Consider the following 20,068-nt stretch of genomic DNA (forward strand, 5'->3'; position numbering starts at 1 on the left):
ACATCGGTGTAGAGATCAGTCTAGGCAGAGCAACAAATAGGAAGCCAGCAACATGAAGGGACACCTGTGCACACATAACATTTCTGGACAAATCTATGAGGAACGATGGTTTGGGTTGAGGAACACCTGAAGTGTGTATGCAACTTATGTAACGTCCCTCTCTTCTGTTTCTGAAATACAGGATCTGTCTAAATTATTGTATCATATCTACAACCTGTGGAGTTAAAAATGCTGAACTGACCGTTGCTGGATCAGCGCCTCCATTGTCTGTGTCACTTTTTTCTGAACTCTGGGCGGATCTTTGGCGCCCGGTAGACTCCAGCAGCGGCTCACCGTCACGCTGCGCCACAAGTCTGGACTGGATGCCACTTCTCGCCACAACCGGCAAACCTGGGAGAGCCTGAGAACCAGAAGAGAGAAAAGAGATGGAACAAGAGCAAGACAGGCTGTAATGCTGACACACCCACATACAAATTTAAAAAGAACTTTAAGGCAGGACAGTCCACTGTTTCGGGCTCCTGCCCATCTTCATGCTGCCTGTCCTGCCTTAAAGTTCTTTTTAAATTTGTATGTTTTTTTCCAATAAAACAGACTAAGCTTTTCTGAAGGTGGTGCGGATCTTTCTCTTCATTTGCCACACCCACTCTCTAGTGACATCACCTGCACATAACTGGTACTGCACCATCGCCCTCAGACAAAAGCTGGAAGACCCGATGTAGAATCTCCACTGGGATAATGGAGCCCCAGCCAAAGTCTGTTCTACTTTCCTTGGCCAGCGGTTCCGGCACCCGGCAACGCTTTCTGATGCAGACAGTCTCGGTTTCGTCCAGGTCACGGTTACTGGGAATGAGGAGCAGCATATCCTTGTCTGTGTGGTGAATGTAGTAGGAGGAGGTTGGCTGTTTGGAGCGGAGCCTCTCCTTAGAACGCTTGGTGGAGCGCCCACGCTGGGTGGAACGCTTTTTGCGTGCAGTCGTTGACATCTGTATGGAAGACAAAGTGAAAGGGTAACATCAACAGACTGAAACAAGAGCTCATTCTAAGAAATCAGACATATTCATGTCACACCATGGCATCCACAACTTCCTCACTTTACTGGGGATAAAATGGCATACGTATAACGGTGCAGACTGTTGAATTGGGATCTGGGCAATATTGGTAATGTAATATTACTGATATTTTACTTTTGACTTATCTGGTCCCCCATTCTGAGCCTCCCTCCACTAACCCTACACCTAATGCCCAACACCAACCTCCCGCTTAATACCTAACAGTAACCCCTCCGCATCCACAGTACTAGCAATTGACTACTAACAGCCAATTGGCTAGTCAAACTACTGCTCATTTTTAAAAGAACTTGTCGAACTATGGACGATTGTCTGCTAATAATAGGTGATCATCGACTCTAGTATCGGGAGCCAAACTATCCCCCGTATAACCACAATTAACATTGAGGTCTAGATGGCGCCTGCCAAAGCCAGCTCCCAAATGAACTGCTTCAAACTAAGAAGTATTCGTTTGGGTTTCGGTCCCATCAAGGACACTACCTACAAGGAGTTTGTTCTATTCGTGTTTGTCTGTGTTTCCTCCAGGCACTCTGATGGACATAAGACCATGGTAGGGATTAGAATCAGGTGTGTGTCCCTCTGAGGGACAGTTAAGTGACAAGCCTATATACTCAGAGTTCCCCAACCCTATCCTCAAGGCCCACCAACAGTACATGTTTTGCAGAAAACCACAATCCTGTACAGGTGAGCTAATTAGTGTCTCAGCAGAGCTGATTAACTACCTTGGTGGATTTCTACAAAACATGCAGTTAGTGGGCCTTGAGGACAGGGTTGGGGAACACTGCTCTATACAGCGCTGCGGAAGACATTGACACTATATAATAATAATTACCAGAAACTAAAATTCGGATTCAATGTTCTCATTTTTTACATGCTTGCATTTGTGTATTTACATAGTGGAGCCAGGTCTTTATGATAGATGATACACAAGTCCATACCTCAATACAGAAGGAGTATCGTTTGACTAGCATATGATTGTGTGTCGTTATGTTTTTAATGTGTTTACCAAAGTGACTAGAGCGATGTGGAGATGAGTGATGCCCGTCACCTGAAACAGGCTTTTCCGACCTTTTTGGGCGCAGGTTTGCTAGTGACTATCATACAGACACACTATTTCACTCACAGTGGAATAGCTTATTCAGACTGTGCAGAAAAATTAGCAGGAATTTTTCAACTCATCAGACTGCTGCAGAGGAAGGGGTTGGTGTTGCACGAGTAGTAGCATATCATCTGAACCAATCACAAACAATTGTTTTGGTAAAAGGTCTACAGCCTTGTACGCTCGCAACATAGAGGCGTGGGAGCAAGTCAGGGGCCGCCCCTGCTGAGCATCCAGCGCAGGTACAGAGACCCCCCCCCCCCCCCCCCCCGATGCACTTTGATGCATCAATGAGCGATCCATGTGGCTGGTCAACTCTACAGAGCACATGCCAAGGGCATTGTTTTCCTGCTCCCCACCAGCTCAGTCCACCTATCCTGGCCACTGTGTATTCTATCTCCATGTCAAGGATAAAGACAATTGGGCACAGTAAATAGCAGGTGTCTAAAGCCTGTGCTAATTATCAGCGATCGGGCGTCCAGGTGGTCAGAGGGGCACTTGAAGCGGCTAGTAGCCGATCGCCACTAAATAGAATTTAATGGTTGTAGAGAATTGGCTACGACTACTAGTCGTTTGGGTACCTGATTTTAGGTTAGTGTTAGGCACCTGGGGGGGGGGGGGGGGGGGGGAGGGCGAGGAGGGGGTTTGGTTGTTAGGCATTAGGTGGGAGATTAGGGTTAGGCACCTACAGGGGCGATTAGGCATTAGGCGTTGGGGGGGGGGGGGGGGGTTAGGCTAGGCATTTAGGCCAGTGGGTTAAAGTTAGACTAGTTGCTGGATAGTGCATAGTGAAATAGTGGTATCTTAAAATATTATAAATAGCAACACCCGGCATATCCAACTGATGCAGTGCCATCCTTATACGTACTATCCATATCACCCCCCACACTACACAGTTGCCATTTGTCCACCATCTATCTACCATTTCACTGTGTCCACACTTTACTCTCCCTTGCTCACCTATATTATCACTCTGCTCTCTCCATCCACGGATCATGTGTGCTGCCTATCTACACCATGATATAATCATCCCTCAGCTATCTGATCACAACACTATAGGCTTCCGCTTGTTTACTTGTCCGGCCCATCTCCCCCATGATATAATCACCCCTCAGCTATCTGATCACAACACTGTGGGCTCCTGCTTGTTTACCTGTCCTGCCCATCTCCCCATGATATAATCACCCCTCAGCTATCTGATCACAACACTGTGGGCTCCTGCTTGTTTACCTGTCCATCTCCCCCATGATATAATCACCCCTCAGCTATCTGATCACAACACTGTGGGTTCCTGCTTGTTTACTTGTCCTGCCCATCTCCACCATGATATAATCACCCCTCAGCTATCTGATCACAACACTGCGAGCTCCTGCTTGTTTACCTATCCTGCCCATCTCCACCATGATATAATCACCCCTCAGCTGTCTGATCACAACACTATGGGCTCCCGCGCGTTTACCTGTCTTGCCCATCTCCACTATGATATTCTTCCCCTCATGCATGCTATTACACCCTTACTGGCTGCTGCTTGCTCACCAGTCCTGCTCATCCACAGATTGTGTTACTCTCATTCTCTTCTACTAACCACACTGGGTTCACATACACTTCATATACCTGACTTTACACCCCCAGATTCTATGGTGCACCCCCTCCAAACATGCACCCCTACACCTACCCTACAATCTCTAGTGTCTGTCTGCCCCGCATTGTCCATAAATAAGACATTTGTCAGTCTCTGCTGATGAAAGCAAGCAATAAGGGATTTAAGCCTGGCCAAAATAAAATGATAATGTCCACATTTCTATGACCAGAGGTGAACATTAATAGTGTGAGTCACTGACCCAGAGCCAGTATATGGAAATCAGATGTGCTGACCTGCGCCTTAGTTAGCTGCTGGTGTGGCAAACTGCTGAAGCCAAAAATTCTGCACAATTAGCTTTTTTTTAGAGTGAGGTCAGCAATAACAGCTTTCATAATCTCAGTATCGGTCAACTGGTTGCGGTAACTGATGAGGGCAATACCACCGACTTTCCTACCGTTATCTAAACATAGCACACCCCACCCAATTATAAATCACGTAGGTGTACATAAGAATGATGAAACGTTATACTGTTTGGCAACAGTTCTACTTTAAAGGGACCTTTGCAATGACAAATGAAAATGCTCAGGTTTCGTTAACAGGACATATTTCCATAGATTTTCTGTACTTTTTATGTAGAGAAACCCTCCTCTTTTTACTCACATGGGAGAAGTTAACCACTTGAGGACCCACCCTTTACCCCCCCTTAAGGACCAGCGCTGTTTTAGCTGATCTGTGCTGGGTGGGCTCTACAGCCCCCAGCACAGATCAGGGTGCAGGCAGAGCGACCAGATCGCCCCCCTTTTTTCCCCACTAGGGGGATGATGTGCTGGGGGGGTCTGATCGCTCCTGCCTGCCGGGTGTTGCAGGGGGGGGGGGGGCACCTCAAAGCCCCCCTCCGCGGCGAAATCCCCCCCCCCTCCCTCTCCTACCTGGCCCCCCCTGGTGAACCGGGCTGCACAGGACGCTATCCGTCCTGTGCAGCCAGTGACAGGCTGTCCCCTGTCACATGGCGGCGATCCCCGGCCGCTGATTGGCCAGGGATCGCCGATCTGCATTACGGCGCTGCTGCGCAGCAGCGCCGTACAATGTAAACAAAGCGGATTATTTGCGCTTGTGTTTACATTTAGCCTGCAAACCGCCATCGGCGGCCCGCAGGCTATTCACGGAGCCCCCCGCCGTGAATTGACAGGAAGCAGCCGCTCGCGCGAGCGGCTGCTTCCTAAATAATCAGCCTGCAGCTGGCGACGCAATACTGCTTCCTAAATAATCAGCCTGCAGCTGGCGACGCAATACTGCGTCGCTGGTCCTGCAGCTGCCACTTTGCCGACGCACGGTATAAGCGTGCGGTCGGCAAGTGGTTAAAGGACACCTGAATTGAGAAGAATATGGAGGATGCCATATAAATTTCCTTTAAAACAATACCAGTTGCTTGGCAGCCCTGTTACACTTTTGTCTGAAAAACACCAAAAACAAGCATGCAGCTAATCTTGTCAGATCTGATAATGTCAGAAACACCTGCATGCAAATCTGGCTTGTTCAGGGTCTATATCTAAAAGCATTAGAGGCAAAGGATCAGCAGGACAGACAGCAAACTGGTATTGTTTAAAAGGAAATAAATATGGTAGCCTCCATATTTTCCTCTCATTTCAGTGGAGTCACAGCTTCCGACTGACTAAAGCCATTATGGATCCTGACTACCTGGGTGGGGGGAAGCTGTGCACAGCAGCCACAAGCGTTCTCAGTATGCACAGTTTGGAAACATTTGTAAGGCCCAGTGCACACCAAAACCGCTAGCAGATCCGCAATACGCTAGCGGTTTTGGGAGCTGATTTCAGAGCGATTCTAGGTATGTTTAGAGAGGTTTTCTAAACATACCTAGCGGTTTTGGGTGCGTTTTTGTGTAGCAGATTACACATATTGTTACAGTAAAAGCTGTTACTGAACAGCTTCTGTAACAAAAATGCCTGGCAAACCGCTCTGAAGTAGCGTTTTTCAGAGCGGTTTGCGTTTTTCCTATACTTTACATTGAGGACGAAACGCTTCCGAAAACCGCAAACGCGCAGCAGGAGGCGCGTTTGCGGCTTGGCAAAAACCGCAAACCGCCGGTGTGCACCATCCCATTGCAATACATTAGACAAGCGTTTTTATAGGTGGATGCGGCCGGCGGATCGCTCCAAAAACCGCTCGGTGTGCACTGGGCCTAACTGTGTATTGCCCAAGACCAAGAGGGAGCATGCACAAAAAGGGTGTGAGGAGTGGTCAGAACATGTGGTTACTCAGCAGTGAACTGGGGGTATAGATCCAATATAGAGGGGAGGCCGGCGAAGCGGAGAGACAGACAACACAGTATATGGGGACTCTAAAGGAACAATATAGAAAAGATCCAGAACTACACATAGATATAAAGGACACCTGAAGTGAAAATAAAGTAATTAAATAAACGATTGTATATCTTCCTTCTCCTAAAAATGACTTTTTAAGATATTCCACAGTTTTAATTTATGTTTAAATCAACTTTTTAAGTTTTAACTGTTTTATTGTTTTTGCTGAAAGACACCTTCATTGAAGTATGCCAGTGCTAAAATCTACGAACTATCGACCCTTTTTATCTCTTTCCTGCTCCCAGAAGCCATTTTCTGCTAGGAGAGTGTTTTATAGTTGGAATTTCTTATCAGTGAGGGTCACACTGTAGTCACTTCCTGTCTGAGTTTGGACTAAATCAGCCACTTACCTCCCACGCCGCCGCCATCCTCCGTTGCCTCTATCGATGGTACCGGGTCCCGTCATTTCCGCCGGTTATGGCCAGTTGTACGCATGCGCAGGGACTCCCTCCGCCTCGCCGGCGCCTGCTTTAGGCATGCGCCTGTGCAGTACAGAGGGAGCGCACTGCGCTTGCGTCGACTGGCCGATGTGACAAGACCCGGTACCGGCGATAGAGACAGCTGAGGGCGGTGTGGGAGCAATCCATGCGGATAGGGCTGGAGGAAGCCCCAGGTATGTATAAATCTATTAATAGTTTAGTATCTGAGTCTGAGGCAGATAATCAGGCGTTTGTACGCCAGCCGCCTATCCACCAACCCACTAGCGCTCTGCATGGGGGATCCACTCAACCCCAGTGACGCAGATCCACCTGCAATACCATTGTTCACGTCTCTCCCTGGCTCGCCACGTGACTTCATGCATGTGTCGCTTATCATCCCCTCACATAGCGGCACAGCACATCGAATCCTTCACATACTGTACATGACGGACACAACGCTGCTGGCCCCGTTGCTCAGTTCCACTGCAGGAAAGAAGCACTGGTATATACATTGGCCAGTTTCAATCCTATAGGGGAGCCACGTGCTTTTGCCAGGGCTTCAATATGTATACCGGCTCATGTCCCCTGCAGTGGACCTAAGCAAGGGTTGCAGCAGTGGTGAAGGACCCGAGATGAGAAAGGACAGATGAGTGAAAGAGTTGCAAAACTTACGCCGCACCAGCTTAGTGAGAACGGACTTAGGTGATCATTTATTCCGTTGGCATCAACGATCTGTACCCGTATCCAGAAAGATTCTGTACCGCAGACCCTTCAGTTCCGCATATTGGAACCAAATGAACGGATCCGTAACGAATGGACCGGAGCGAACAGATCCTATTAACTAGCATAACATCCATTCACATGCCTGCTGATCCGATTTGCAGAAAATATTTTATCAGATACTGCATATTATGCGCAGATACGCTGTGAAAGCACTGTGCATCTGGGATAGTGCGAATCAAGTCTTCGGTAGAGTAGAAAGGAGGATAGTAGAGGCAGAGCTTCTTGGCGCAAGGTGTGCGCCGCATAGCACATGAGCTTGTCATGGTTATAGCAGCAATGCTATAGTCCGCACCCCAAGTACGGGTAATTCGGGGATCCAGCAATTACCATACCTGGAAATTCAGGCCGGTGTTAATTACTATTCCCCTCCAAATCGTAGCAACTCGGAGAGGGGATAGTAATTAAAGCCGCACGGAATTTCACCGGCAGCAGGGTGAACCGTCATTCGGTTCACCCTGCGCTAAAGTGACCGGGCGTCAAACTGCCACGCGCGCATGGCTAGGGTTAGGAAGAGGCGATGGACGATTAATGTGAGGAGGAGGTCACAAATTCTGATAAACATGCAATTATTGTCGCCACACCAGTGTCACAACTGGGAAAGGCTCTGTACCAAAAGTCATATCTCCCCATAGTTGGGCTGCAACCAAGAAATATTCTGAAGCTCCTCATCCTGGGCCCAGCGCCGGAGCACTGAATGCACCAGTGGTGTAGCTAAGGTGCAATGGGCCCTGATGCAAGTTTTGCATTGGACTGCCCTAAGCACTCTAAACATAACAATTGATACATTGAACCAACACCTGCCAAGGACCACCACAGTGTCAGAGGTGCAAAAAGAGGATAAGGAAGTTTTTTTTAATGATTAATTCCATTCAAAGTATCTATAGAAGTGATTATTATGAGCACAGGACCAACAGAGAGCTAATACTGTGGTTGAGGGAGGGCCCCTCTGGTCCAAGGGCCCCAGTGCGGAGGAGACCTCTGCAACCCCTATTACTACACCACTGGCCTGCACCCACTTAGTGGGGCCCTGTCCCATAGACTGGCATAGAGACTGGTGCCCCAGCTGTAAACAATGGCTCTTCAGCAGGTAGAAGCAGAAAGCATAGCTGCACATAATGAGGAAACACAGCTGCCCCGAGTACATAAGCAGCGCTGACGCAACACAGGGGGCTTCATAAAGCTGTCCACACAGGTACAACCCCCCATTATCGCAGTTCCGCGAGCTCACCTCTCCTTTTATTGTTCAGCGGCAGCCCAAGTCCTCAGAGATAGCGGAAGAAGGCGGGGCTAACAAACAGCGACATCTTTCTACACCCAAGAGAAGTACGCCCCAGCTTCAATCCGAGGCGCTCATCCCGGTCACGTGATACCGGAAGCACGTGGAGAGAAGAGGGGGGATATTTGAGGACAGCCCGAGGAGATCCTCAGGACGGGATAACCTACGAGTTCCTAACGCCCTTCTCTGATTATATTACTGCTAGCCTATCCGCCTCCTCCTTCACTCCAACTGTATCCCCTCACCACCCATCTAACCCACTGCAGTCCTGCCCTCCACTCCTGACTATTGTTTCTTCAGCTCCCTATGTATCTCCTCCAACCACCTAGTGCTATTGTTATCCTGCCCACCTTCCCCAACTCCTCCTTCCACCAGTCCTAACTGCTTCATACTGCCACCACACTGACCTCCCCTAACTAAATAACCCCCACCTACCCTCTTCTGTAGCCCTCCACCCATCTTACCTGCCTCACATATCTACTGATCTGCTCATCCACTCTGTATGCCTTCCACCTGTCCTAACTGTTTCATACTACCACTCCACTGACCTCCCCTGACTACATAACACCGCCTACCCTCTTCTGTAGTCCTCCACCCATCTTACCTGCCTCACATTTTTACTTATGTCCTGCCCACTTTCACTTGCATTATAACACCACCTGTCTTTCTTCTGTATCCCTTGTAACCCTCCCACCTTCCTATGTATCACCTGCTTGTGTTTCCGTAGGGCCGTCAACTGCTGCCTTCCTTGGAGCATCAACTTGCAGCTTTCCACCTGCTTTCTTTAGATTATCACACTCCACCTGCCTCCCTGGTGTCGCCACCCTTTGCTTTCCTCCAGGTAGTGCTGCTAGCAGGGTTTCTGGAGCAAAGTGGATCAGTGTCTACCTCTCAGAACATAGATTTTCCCCAGTGTGCCTAGAAAACCTTTATAATCTTTCCACTTGCACTCCTGAGATCAAAACCCAGTGCCTCTGTGAAAGCAGTGCTGCCCAGCGAGCTGAGAGCAAGGTGTGGACTTGAATGTTCTACTCAGAGATGGGACTTTCCCAGCTTACTTATATAAACCTCTAAAACTCTTCCACCTAAAGTCCTTGATGACATAACCTTGTGCCTTTTTGGACATAGTGCTGCCCAGCACCTGAAAGCAAAGTGTGGACCTGAATGTACATCGTAAAGGTGAGACTCCTTTATGTAAACCTCTGTATCCCTTCTGTCCATGGGTGACTAGAAAGTTTGTTTTGATAACTATGACAATGGTATGATTGTTTTCTTTAACCACTTCAGCCTACAGCTTCGAAAATCGTATCCATCCGAGCAATGTTCACCTCCCATTCATTCGCTAATAACTTTATCGCTACTTATCAAAATTAATTGATCTATATCTCGTTTTTTCCGCCACTAATTAGGCTTTCTTTAGGTAGTACATTTTGCTCAGAGCCACTTTACTGTAAATACATTTTAACAGGAAGATTAAGATAGAAATGGAAAAAAATCATTATTTCGCAGTTTTTGGCCATTATAGTTTAAAATTAATACATGCTACAGTAATTAAAACCCATGCATTTTATGTGCCCATTTGTCCCGCTTATTACACCATTTAAATTACATCCCTATCACAATTTATGGCGCCGATATTTTATTTAGAAATAAAGGTGCATTTTTTCAATTTGTGTCCATCACTATTTACAAGCTTATAATTTTAAAAAATTTAATAAGATACTCTCTTGACATGTATATTTAAAAAGTTCAGACCCTTAGGTAACTATTTATGTAGTTTTTTTTTTTTTAATTGTAATTTTTTTTTTTTTTTTTTAATACAAAAATGTATTTGGGTAATTTTAGTTTGGGAGGTAAATAGCCAATTTTAGATGTAATGTAATGTATTTTTTTTTATTCAATACAGGTATGTGGGTGCAGTTTACTATTTGGCCACAAGATGGCCACATTCAAAAAATTCCTAGATGCGAACGATGTCGCATCTAGGAACTAAAAAGAAGAGAAGAAGTTTCCTGGGGGCAGAAATACCACGCTCTCTGATGAGAAAGCGTCGGTATTTCTGCCGGGGACTTAGATCGGTGAATGGGAATTATATTCCCATTCACTGATCGGGGGGGCAGCGGGAGGCAGCGGGAGCGCGCGCGGGCACGCGCCCGATCGCGCGCACCACACGGCTGCAGCACCACTGCCTATCTGGACGGATATATGCGTCCAGATATGGCGAAGTGGTTAAAATATTCCAGTGAGACCATTAAGTTTTACCGGTTTTCATTCATTTTCTGGTCTACCAAATGAAACAAAATGTGGTGCTAGTCTACTTTAGGGGACCCAGCAGGAGACCTCATAGGGAAACTCCAGTAATGTGACTGGGTGGACATTGACTTGAACTGCTGGGTTTCCACTAGGTTGGGGTAAACTACGCTCACACTATTCGGCCAATCACTACGCTTTATACTGTAAGAGGGTGTTGCAATTGGAGAGCTGTTTCCTACTGGGTCCCAAAAGTAGGCTAGCACGGAAAAGGCTCCTTTTCCTTTGCAATTTTTTGTGAATCTTCCTGCTTTCATCTGCATTGATCTAACCCAGTGGTCCTCAAACTAAGGCCCGCGGGCTAAATGTGGCTCCCTGAGGGTTTTTTTTACCGGCTCCACACACAAAATGTATTACTTATAGATGTGTTCAGCTACATCTTTAAATGTTGGTGGTCCACATATAGAATAGCAGAGCTGGCACCACCCATCCACATGGAAGCCACAAAGTAGTGATTTGCTGGTTTCCAATCAAATTCCACATCAGGTGATTATTATTATTATTTATTTATAAAGTGCCAACATATTCCGTGGCGCTGTACAATGTAAGAAAACAAACAAGGGATACATAATGATACAGACAATGATATACATCAAATATAAACACTGATACAAGATACAGCACCGCTGATTACATTTTGATTTAACATGATGACTAAAATGTATAAATGTCTAACAGTGTGCAAGCAATTAAATTAATAACAGTCCATGACACAAAAGGGTGAGAGCCCTGCCCTTGCAAGCTTACAATCTAAAGGAATGGGGTGGAAACAAGAGGTGGGAGGTGATACTGCTGTCCAATTGGACTGCAGCTTGTCACCTGGGTATGCTTTACTGTCTGGCCCGCAAAGACTTCTACATCATTTTATGTATACTCCGGGCCCCCAGCAGTCTGAAGTATGTTGAACCGGCCCTCTACCCAAAACGTTTGGGGACCCCTGATCTAACCCAATCTACCTTTTCCTTTCATAAATCCCTTTCCCCTTATTCACTTAAAGGCTTATACATGCGCTCAACAAAAGTCTTTTAAATGCACAATTATGAAACATCCTGAAGAAGTTGAACAACTTTTGTCAATGCATTATCACTGATAAGAGGCGACCAACAACTGATCAGACGTAGCTCAAGTCCAACTGTTGGATTGACTTGACGAACAACTGAGAGAAGTTGTGTCCAACATGGGAATGTGTACAGAAGTGTGCTGTGACTTCAATGACTTCCATTACTAACTAGAACACGGAGCAGTGCTTTTCAGCGCTGCTAGATTTGGGCGCAGCCAGCGCCGCCATAGACTATAATGGAAATCAGTCTATAGCGGCGCTCAGTGAGTAACGTCGGCTCCGTCAGAAGACGGAGCCGAAGTTGCTTAAAAAACACAATAATTCGGCTTCCAGCGTTCGCTGGAAGCCGAATTATTTCATCCCCCACTATCCATGGCGGCCTGGAGGGGGAATAGTAATTAAAACGGCCCGGACTTGTGCAGAAGCAGGATCAGCCATATACCGCTGTATCCTGCGCCCAAGTCTATCGGCGCCGATTTCAAATGTACTCACTAGAAAATATTAGTCATTCACCAGTTGAGTAACAATATGTAGACTACTATATTTATTCCCTTTAGACTAAAACTAGTCCTTGGCAAGAGTACTTGTAAAAGGTACAAACCGGAACAAAGAACATCTATCAGGCCCTAGGCAATGTAAGTGTGGGTACATGTAAGAATGATGTGCAGGTACTCTGCAGGGGAATGAGGAGCAGAGGCGGGACAAGGCCCTCCAGCACCCAAGGCTGGGACACCAAAGTGCGCCCCTCCATCCATGCCACCCCAGCCGTCACACAGTGATTGCTATTAGACTAAGAGGTGCCACAGGGCCCACAACCTCCCCAACACGTTAATATCTAGTTATCTGGCTGCAGTCACTGCTATGTATCACCTTTTCTTATTTCTTTCTGCTTCAAACACAATTAGGAATGACAGCTGAATGAATTGTGTGCCCCCTCCTACACTGCGCCCTGAGGCTGGAGCCTCTCCAGCCTATGCCTCGGCCCGGCCCTGATGAGGAGATTGTAAACAGACAACACCTCTGTGTTCAATGTGCACAGCATTCTCAGTGGATTCCCTGCAGCTCTGTGGGGAGTGCATATGTAGACTAGAGTATAGTACTACTGTGTAACAAAGTAAACCTGAGACAGATGAAATTAAAGTTTTATACATACCTGGGGCTTCCTCCAGCTGCCTTCAGGATAATCAGTCCCTCGTTGTCCTCCTCCACCACCTGGATCTTCTGCTATGAGTCCAGGTACTTGAGTCAGTCGGGCGTAGTGCGCATGCACACACTCCGCCGCCAGGAGCATACTACACCTGTGCAGCACTATTGCGCAGGTGCAGAATGTTCCTGGCTGTGGGAGCGGCATGCGGCCGGACATCGCTGACTGGTTGAATTACCAGGACTCATAGCAGAAGATCCGGGTGGTGGAGGACAGCGAGGGACTGATTAGCCTGAAGGGGGCTGGAGGAAGCCCCAGGTATGTATAAAACTTTACTTTTCATCCGTCTCAGTTACCCTTTAACTTGTAGTCACCAAACCAAATTTTAACATATCAAATTATTTGATTTCATCAGCAAAGAGAGTGCATACATTTGCATAAATCAGCATCAATGCAGAATTATTTCCATCTCGTTGACCATCTCTATTAGTGACACAGCTACACATCAGGCTTTATTCTTACAGCATAGATGTTATTTAGTATATATAAGAGATTCCTGTGTACACATCATATATACAGTCAGAATCAGATATGTATATCTGACCGTAAAAATACGGGGACTGCTTTATTGAAGCAGCACAAGTAACTAATTTTGATTGGTTTATTTCATTTTTGTGGACTAAGCACAGCTATTACTGTATATATATACTGTATATATATATTATTTTTAATGACTATTATCTGAGAAATAGAACATTTTATCATATTTTCTATTTTAATTACAGTTACAAATTCATTAGGAGTCGGAGTCGGTGCATTTTTTCCCGACTCCGACTCCAGGCACCCAAAATTGCCCGACTGCACGACTCCGACTCCACGACTCCGACTCCACAGCCCTGATAGTTTGCACGCCAAGACGTATCTTTCTAACTTTTTTTAAAGAGTAACTGTCGGGCATAAAATAAATAATCAATTCTTTATTTTTATCTGGTAAACAAGTAATAAGGGTGCTAATCAGGCAATCCAAAAGTTAAAATCACTATTACTTTTCTTGTTGATAAATTCTCATTCCCCAGTTTACATGACTCTTATTTGGTACACAAAAGAGAAGTTGCAGGGCATGCTGGGTTGTCTTTTTTTGCTTCTCTACTTCCCCTCAGACTTAACCAATTCAGCCTGATTGGCTGAAGCCTCTTCCTCTCCTGTTTTCCCCTCCCACACCTCTGTTCCTCTCTGTTTGGCCAAAATTTCTCAGGCTGAAACAATGCACTTTCTATAGTGAAGGGCAGGCAAATCAGGCAGAGGAGACTAAGGGTGGATAGTCCATCACGACTGGCTTCAAAATAGCCACAGTAAATATGGAAATTGTTTAGAATAGGATTCTCTACTTTTCCTTTATAAAACTCACAGGAATCATAGCGTGGACAGTGCAATGCATATGTTATTTAACCACTTAATGACATGCTGACTTATAAAAACGTCCTGCTAGAGCCTCTTAATGGCTCCAGGACGTTTTTATAAGTCAGACAGTGCTGCTGCCGCTGTGTGTGCGCACTCACACGGGTGCACGCTCCCGCGAGTGCACGTGCATCCCCGTGCACGTGAAAATTGTGGGAAATTTTTTTTAAAAAAACTAAAAAAAAATACACCTTTTATTTCCAAACGATATATTGTCACCATACTTTGTACTAGGGACACAATTAAAATCTTTTGATAACCAGGACAAATCGGCAGATAAAATGTGTGGGTTTTATGTACAGTAGCAGTATTTATATTAAAACCATAGGGGATGAAATTGGAGAAATAGTGCATTTTTTTTAATTTTTTCCTTGTATTTCCCTTTAAAATGCATATAAAATAAAGTAATTACTGAAAACAAATTACAACCCCAAAAATACCAATTTGTGGTGAAAAAAACAAGATATAGATCATTTCCTTGTGATTAGTAGTGATTAAGCTATTGGCAAATGAAAGGGATGAGCACTGAAAGGTTAAAAGCGTTCTTGTCCGTTAGGGTAAAAACCACTTTGGGGTGAAGTGGTTAAGTAGAGCAAGTATTTATCTACTTATATATTTGTTTTTTTTCCTGAGATAGTATGGCTGACAGCTCCTCTTTAATCATAGTTGTTTGTAAAGTTGTTTACAGTAAAATACTTTTGTTGAGCATTACTTATGTTGAGCATGTGCTTCTCTTGGGAACCTTGGAACATAACCCTCCGTGTGGTTTTGTAGATACTATAGAACTATCTACAGATATTTTCTTCAGAGGGTTTCTTCATAACAAAACCCACTAAAAATAAAATACTAATGTTGGTAAAAATTACCACAAAATGCTGGCAAAACCTTCAGGGGACAATATAAGCCTTCTACAGTACATGGACTGTGGAGTCAGTCAGTAAATAAATCCTTGGACTTCAACATTTCAGGTTGTGGAACCTCCAAGTCCTGTATTTCTAATATACTAATCAATTTCCCATGTTGATTGGAAGAATGGAACTTGCAAGGCATTTCATCACTACCAAAACTCAGCAATTTTGAGGCTTCTTTTGTAAATGTTGCATTGCTCAAATTTGGCGCATACTGACTCAGAAGCAATGATAGCCTTATGGGACTATCACGTTGATCACAGTGTGGCGGATCCTGATGCAGTAACCATGGCAATGAAGCATTTTTTCATTGTACTGCATGACTTGCTGTACTCCCTTTCAGGAACGCTGCAGTGCGATATCAGAAGAATTGTACTGCAAAAGACTGAGGTGTGGAAGGGGCCTAAATCTATGTGTTGGCTCTTATTTAAAGGTACATTCGCAGTGGGCATTGCAGTACCTGTAAAAGCAGGAAAGCAACATAACAGGAAAGTTGCGCCACACGTTATGTGCGTGCTGCATACAGTCATTAAAAAGGATGCTTCACTGTTAACACCTGTTATGCAGTAATGCACTGCATACAGTGCATTGGGATGCCACTCTCCGTTAGATCGCACTGCAGCAACTACACTTTGAACGGTGCATAGGTTTTGCATTGTGGTGCGACTTTCAGCGTTATAACATCACCGTTATGATGCAACGCACTACTGTGAATGTAGCCTGATGCCAGCTTCACACTTAATATTGGCGGCAGCGGTGCGGCCCTGGGGACACACCGCCAATAACAGGCCTTCGGGGATTACCACGTTAGTACACGGTAATCCCTGTCTGGCAGCAGGCCATAAAGAAAGTGAAGATCACTTCCTGTGGCCGATGCGATCATGTGCACAAAAGAATATTGCTTAAAACCTGCGGCTGTTTTTTTACGACACCTGTTGCCATAGACTTACATGACTTCCGGTCCACCGCAAGTCGACGCTGAACTGTGCGGGAACGTTGATTTGTCCGAGCGTCAGGGATTTATTTTATTTATGTACTAGCTGATTGCCCGGGTATGTATTTGGCTGGTGTTGGCTCTGCATACTTTTTCTAACCCTAACACACAATTACTCACTGACCAAGTTTGTGAGCTTTGCGGTCTTTGGTATCAATAATCTGCATTGAAACAAATCTGATGGGCTGTGTGTGGCTCCACCCCCTTTTCTGAATTTGAACCCCAGTCACCCAATAACCAACTGTACCAGGTTTGAGGCCTGTGCCATTAACAGTTCAAAAATGGTAGCGATTAAATATTCCCCTTGAAAAGCAACAGGTGACGTTTGATTCACTTTTGTAGGCTCCACCCACTTTTCTGAATCTTAATCCCAGTCACCCAGTGACCAACTGTGCAAAGTTTAAAAACCCTGCCATTAACAGTGTAAGAATGGCTGCAGTTTACATTTTCCCAGTGAAATTTGTATTTGTCTCAACCCACTGATGGCCCGGCGTTGCCCGGTTATGTATTTGACTGGTGTTGGCTCCGCCCACTTTCTAACCCTAACACACAAACACTCAATGACCAAGTTTGTGAGCTTTGGGGTCCTTGGCATCAATAATTTGTATTTTCCCATGAAATGAAACAAATCTGATTCACTGTTTGTGGCTCTGTCCCCTTTTCTGAATTTTAACCTCAGTGACCCAATGACCAACTGTACCAGGTTTGAGGCTTGTGCCATTAACAGTGCAAGAATGGCAGCAATTTTAATATTCTCCTTGAAAAGTGACATGTGATTTTTGATTGGCATTTTTAGGCTCCACCCACTGTTCTGAATATTAATCCCATTCACCCAGTAACCAGCTATGCTACGTTTGAGAACCCTGCCATTAACAGTGAAGAAGGGCTGCAGTTTGCAATTTCCCAGAAAAATCTGTTTTTAACTCCACCCACTTTTTGTAACCTTGACACACAGTCACTACGCAATGATCAAGTTTGGGAGCTTTTGCGTTCCTGGCATCAAAATTGTGCTAATGGAAGCAGTTTATCCAGCAAAGAAATCAGGCTGTTTTTGGCTCTGCCCCTTTACTGAATTTGAACCCCAAACTCTTAACGACCGACTGTAGCAGGTTTGAGGCCTCTGCTATTAACAGTGTGAGAATGGCTGCAGTTTCAATATTCCCCTTGAAAATCAATAGGTAAATTTTGATTGTCTCTTGTAGGCTACACCTACTTTTCTGAATATGAATCCTAGTCACCCAGTGACCAACTGTGTGAAGTTTGAGAACCATGCCATTAACAGTGTAGGAAAAGCTGCAGTTTACATTTTCCCATGTAAAAAGTTAGTTGTTTTTGGCTCCGCCCACTATTTCTAATCTTGACATACAGTCTTTTAATGACCAAGTTTATGAGCTTTGGGGTCTTTGGCATCAATAAGTTGCATTTTACCATTGAAATTAAACAAATCTGATTGGCTGTTTTTGGCCCGCTCCCTTCAGAATTTAAACCCCAGTCTCCTAGTGACTGACCGTAGCAGATGTTAGGCCTCTGCCATTAAGAGTGTATGAATGGCAGCAATGTAAATATTCCCCTTGAAAATCAAAAGGTGAATTTTGATTGGCTGCTGTAGGCTCCACCCACTTTTCTGAATATTAGTCCCAGTCACCCAGTAGCCAACTGTGTCACGTTTGAGAGCCCTGCCAATAACAGAATGGCTGAAATCAATCTAACAAATCTGATTGGCTGTTTGTGGCTCCACCCCTTTAGTGAATTTGGACCCCAGTCACCCAATGACTGACTGTATCAGGTTTGAGGCCTCTGCCACTAACAGTGTAAGAATGGTAGCAATGTGAATATTCCCCTTGAAAATCAATAGATACATTTTGATTGGCTGTTGTAGGCTCCACCCACATTTCTGAATATTCATCCCAGTCACCCATTGGCCAATTGTGTAAAGTATGGGAACCCTGCAATGTAAGAAATGAAGTTGTTGGCACCGCCCACTTTTTCTAACCTTGACATACAGTCACTCAATTATCAAGTTTATCAGCTTTGGGGTCCTTGGTATCAATACTTTGCATATTCCCATTGAAAAATTAACAAATCTGGCTGTTTGTGGCTCCGCCCCCTTCCTGAATTTGGACCCTAGTCACCCAGTGACCAACTGTACCAGGTTTGAGGCATCTGCTTTTAACAGTATAAGAGAATGGTAGCAGATGAAATATTCCCTTTGAAAATCAAAAGGTGAATTTTTATTGGCGGTTGTAGGCTCCACCCAACTTCCAAAATCTTAATCTGTCACCCAATGACCAACTGTGCAGTTTCAGAACCCTGCCATTAACGGTGTAAGAATGGCTGCAGTTTATATTTTCCCAGTAAAAGTTGTTGTGGCTCCGCCCACTTTTTGTAACCTTGACACAGTCACTCAATGACCAAGTTTGTGAGCTTTCAGGTGCCTGGCATAAAAAATGTGTGAATGGAAGCAGTTTATCCGCCAAGGAAATCTGATTGGCTGTATGTGGCCCTGCCCCTTTAGTGAATTCGGACCCCAGTCACCCAATGACCGACTGTAACAAGTTTGAAACCTCTGCCAATAAAAGTGTAAGAATAGCAGCAGTTTAAATATTCCCCTTGAAAATCAATAGGTGAATTTTGATTGGCTGTTGTAGGCTCCACCCATTTTCTTGAATCTTAATCACATTCACCCAGTGACCAAGTGTGGCAAGTTTGAGAACCCTGCGATTAACAGTCTAAGAATGGCTGCAGTTTACATTTTCCCATTTAAAATGAACGGCTGAAATTCGATTGGCTGTTTTATGCTCCGCCCACTTTTCCTGGATTTGTAACCTCGGTCACCAAGTGACCAACTTTGCCATGTGTGGGGATTCTGGCTCGATTACTGTGAGAATGGCAGCCTTTTCCATTTTTTCCATTGACTTGAATGGGTGGAATCTGATTTGCTGTTTGTAGCTCCGCCCAGGTGTGCAGGGGGGCCGCGAGACCCCAGAACATATCGTCCCAGGTAGTAAGGGAACTGTGTACCAAGTTTCGCTCAAATCGGTCACACACACACACACACACACACACACACACACACACACACACACACACACCTACACACACCTACACACACCTACACACCTACACACACCTACACACACCTACACACACCTACACACACCTACACACACCTACACACACCTACACACACACCTACACACACACCTACACCTACACACCTACACCTACACACCTACACCTACACACCTACACCTACACACCTACACACACACACCTACACACACACACACCTACACACACACACCTACACACACACACCTACACACACACACCTACACACACACACACCTACACACACACACGCCTACACACACACCTACACACACACACACTGAATTGAATTAGTGAATTGAGGCCATATGCAACAAGGGTCACAGACAGCAAACTGTCAGGACCTAGGTGTTGACATCGCACTGTGGGATTGATTTTACAGGCCTCAATTCACTAAGATCATGCTGGAGATAATAAGGCAAGAAAAAACTTACCTCCACACATCGATCTTGCTTTATTAAGGTGTAGAGATAAGT

At 45.3% G+C, this 20,068-nt stretch overlaps 2 protein-coding genes across 6 annotated transcripts in view; one reads left to right on the forward strand and one right to left on the reverse strand.

Annotated features, from left to right (window-relative positions):
• Positions 1 to 8,975, reverse strand: part of FBXL6 (F-box and leucine rich repeat protein 6) — a 33,726-nt gene extending 24,751 nt beyond the window's left edge. Inside the window, exons 1-3 of one of the 3 annotated variants that reach the window (XM_068237864.1) lie at positions 8,560 to 8,975; positions 661 to 983; positions 242 to 400 (exon numbers count right to left, since the gene is read on the reverse strand). In XM_068237864.1, coding sequence (XP_068093965.1) covers positions 242 to 400; positions 661 to 983 — 482 coding nt within the window. In that variant the 5' untranslated portion in view covers positions 8,560 to 8,975. Of the gene's footprint in view, positions 1 to 241; positions 401 to 660; positions 984 to 7,220; positions 8,112 to 8,347; positions 8,477 to 8,559 lie in introns of those variants that run through there. The other 2 variants (XM_068237867.1, XM_068237865.1) reach the window with 2 other exon arrangements.
• SLC52A2 (solute carrier family 52 member 2) overlaps positions 8,612 to 20,068 on the forward strand; it is a 91,475-nt gene continuing 80,018 nt past the window's right edge. For all 3 annotated transcript variants that reach the window (XM_068237860.1, XM_068237859.1, XM_068237861.1), the window contains exon 1: positions 8,612 to 9,786. The gene's annotated coding sequence lies outside the window, so the exon portion shown is untranslated. The remainder of the gene's footprint in view (positions 9,787 to 20,068) is intronic.

This window comes from Hyperolius riggenbachi, chromosome 5 (assembly GCF_040937935.1).
Source record: "Hyperolius riggenbachi isolate aHypRig1 chromosome 5, aHypRig1.pri, whole genome shotgun sequence".
Classification (NCBI taxonomy): domain Eukaryota; kingdom Metazoa; phylum Chordata; class Amphibia; order Anura; family Hyperoliidae; genus Hyperolius; species Hyperolius riggenbachi.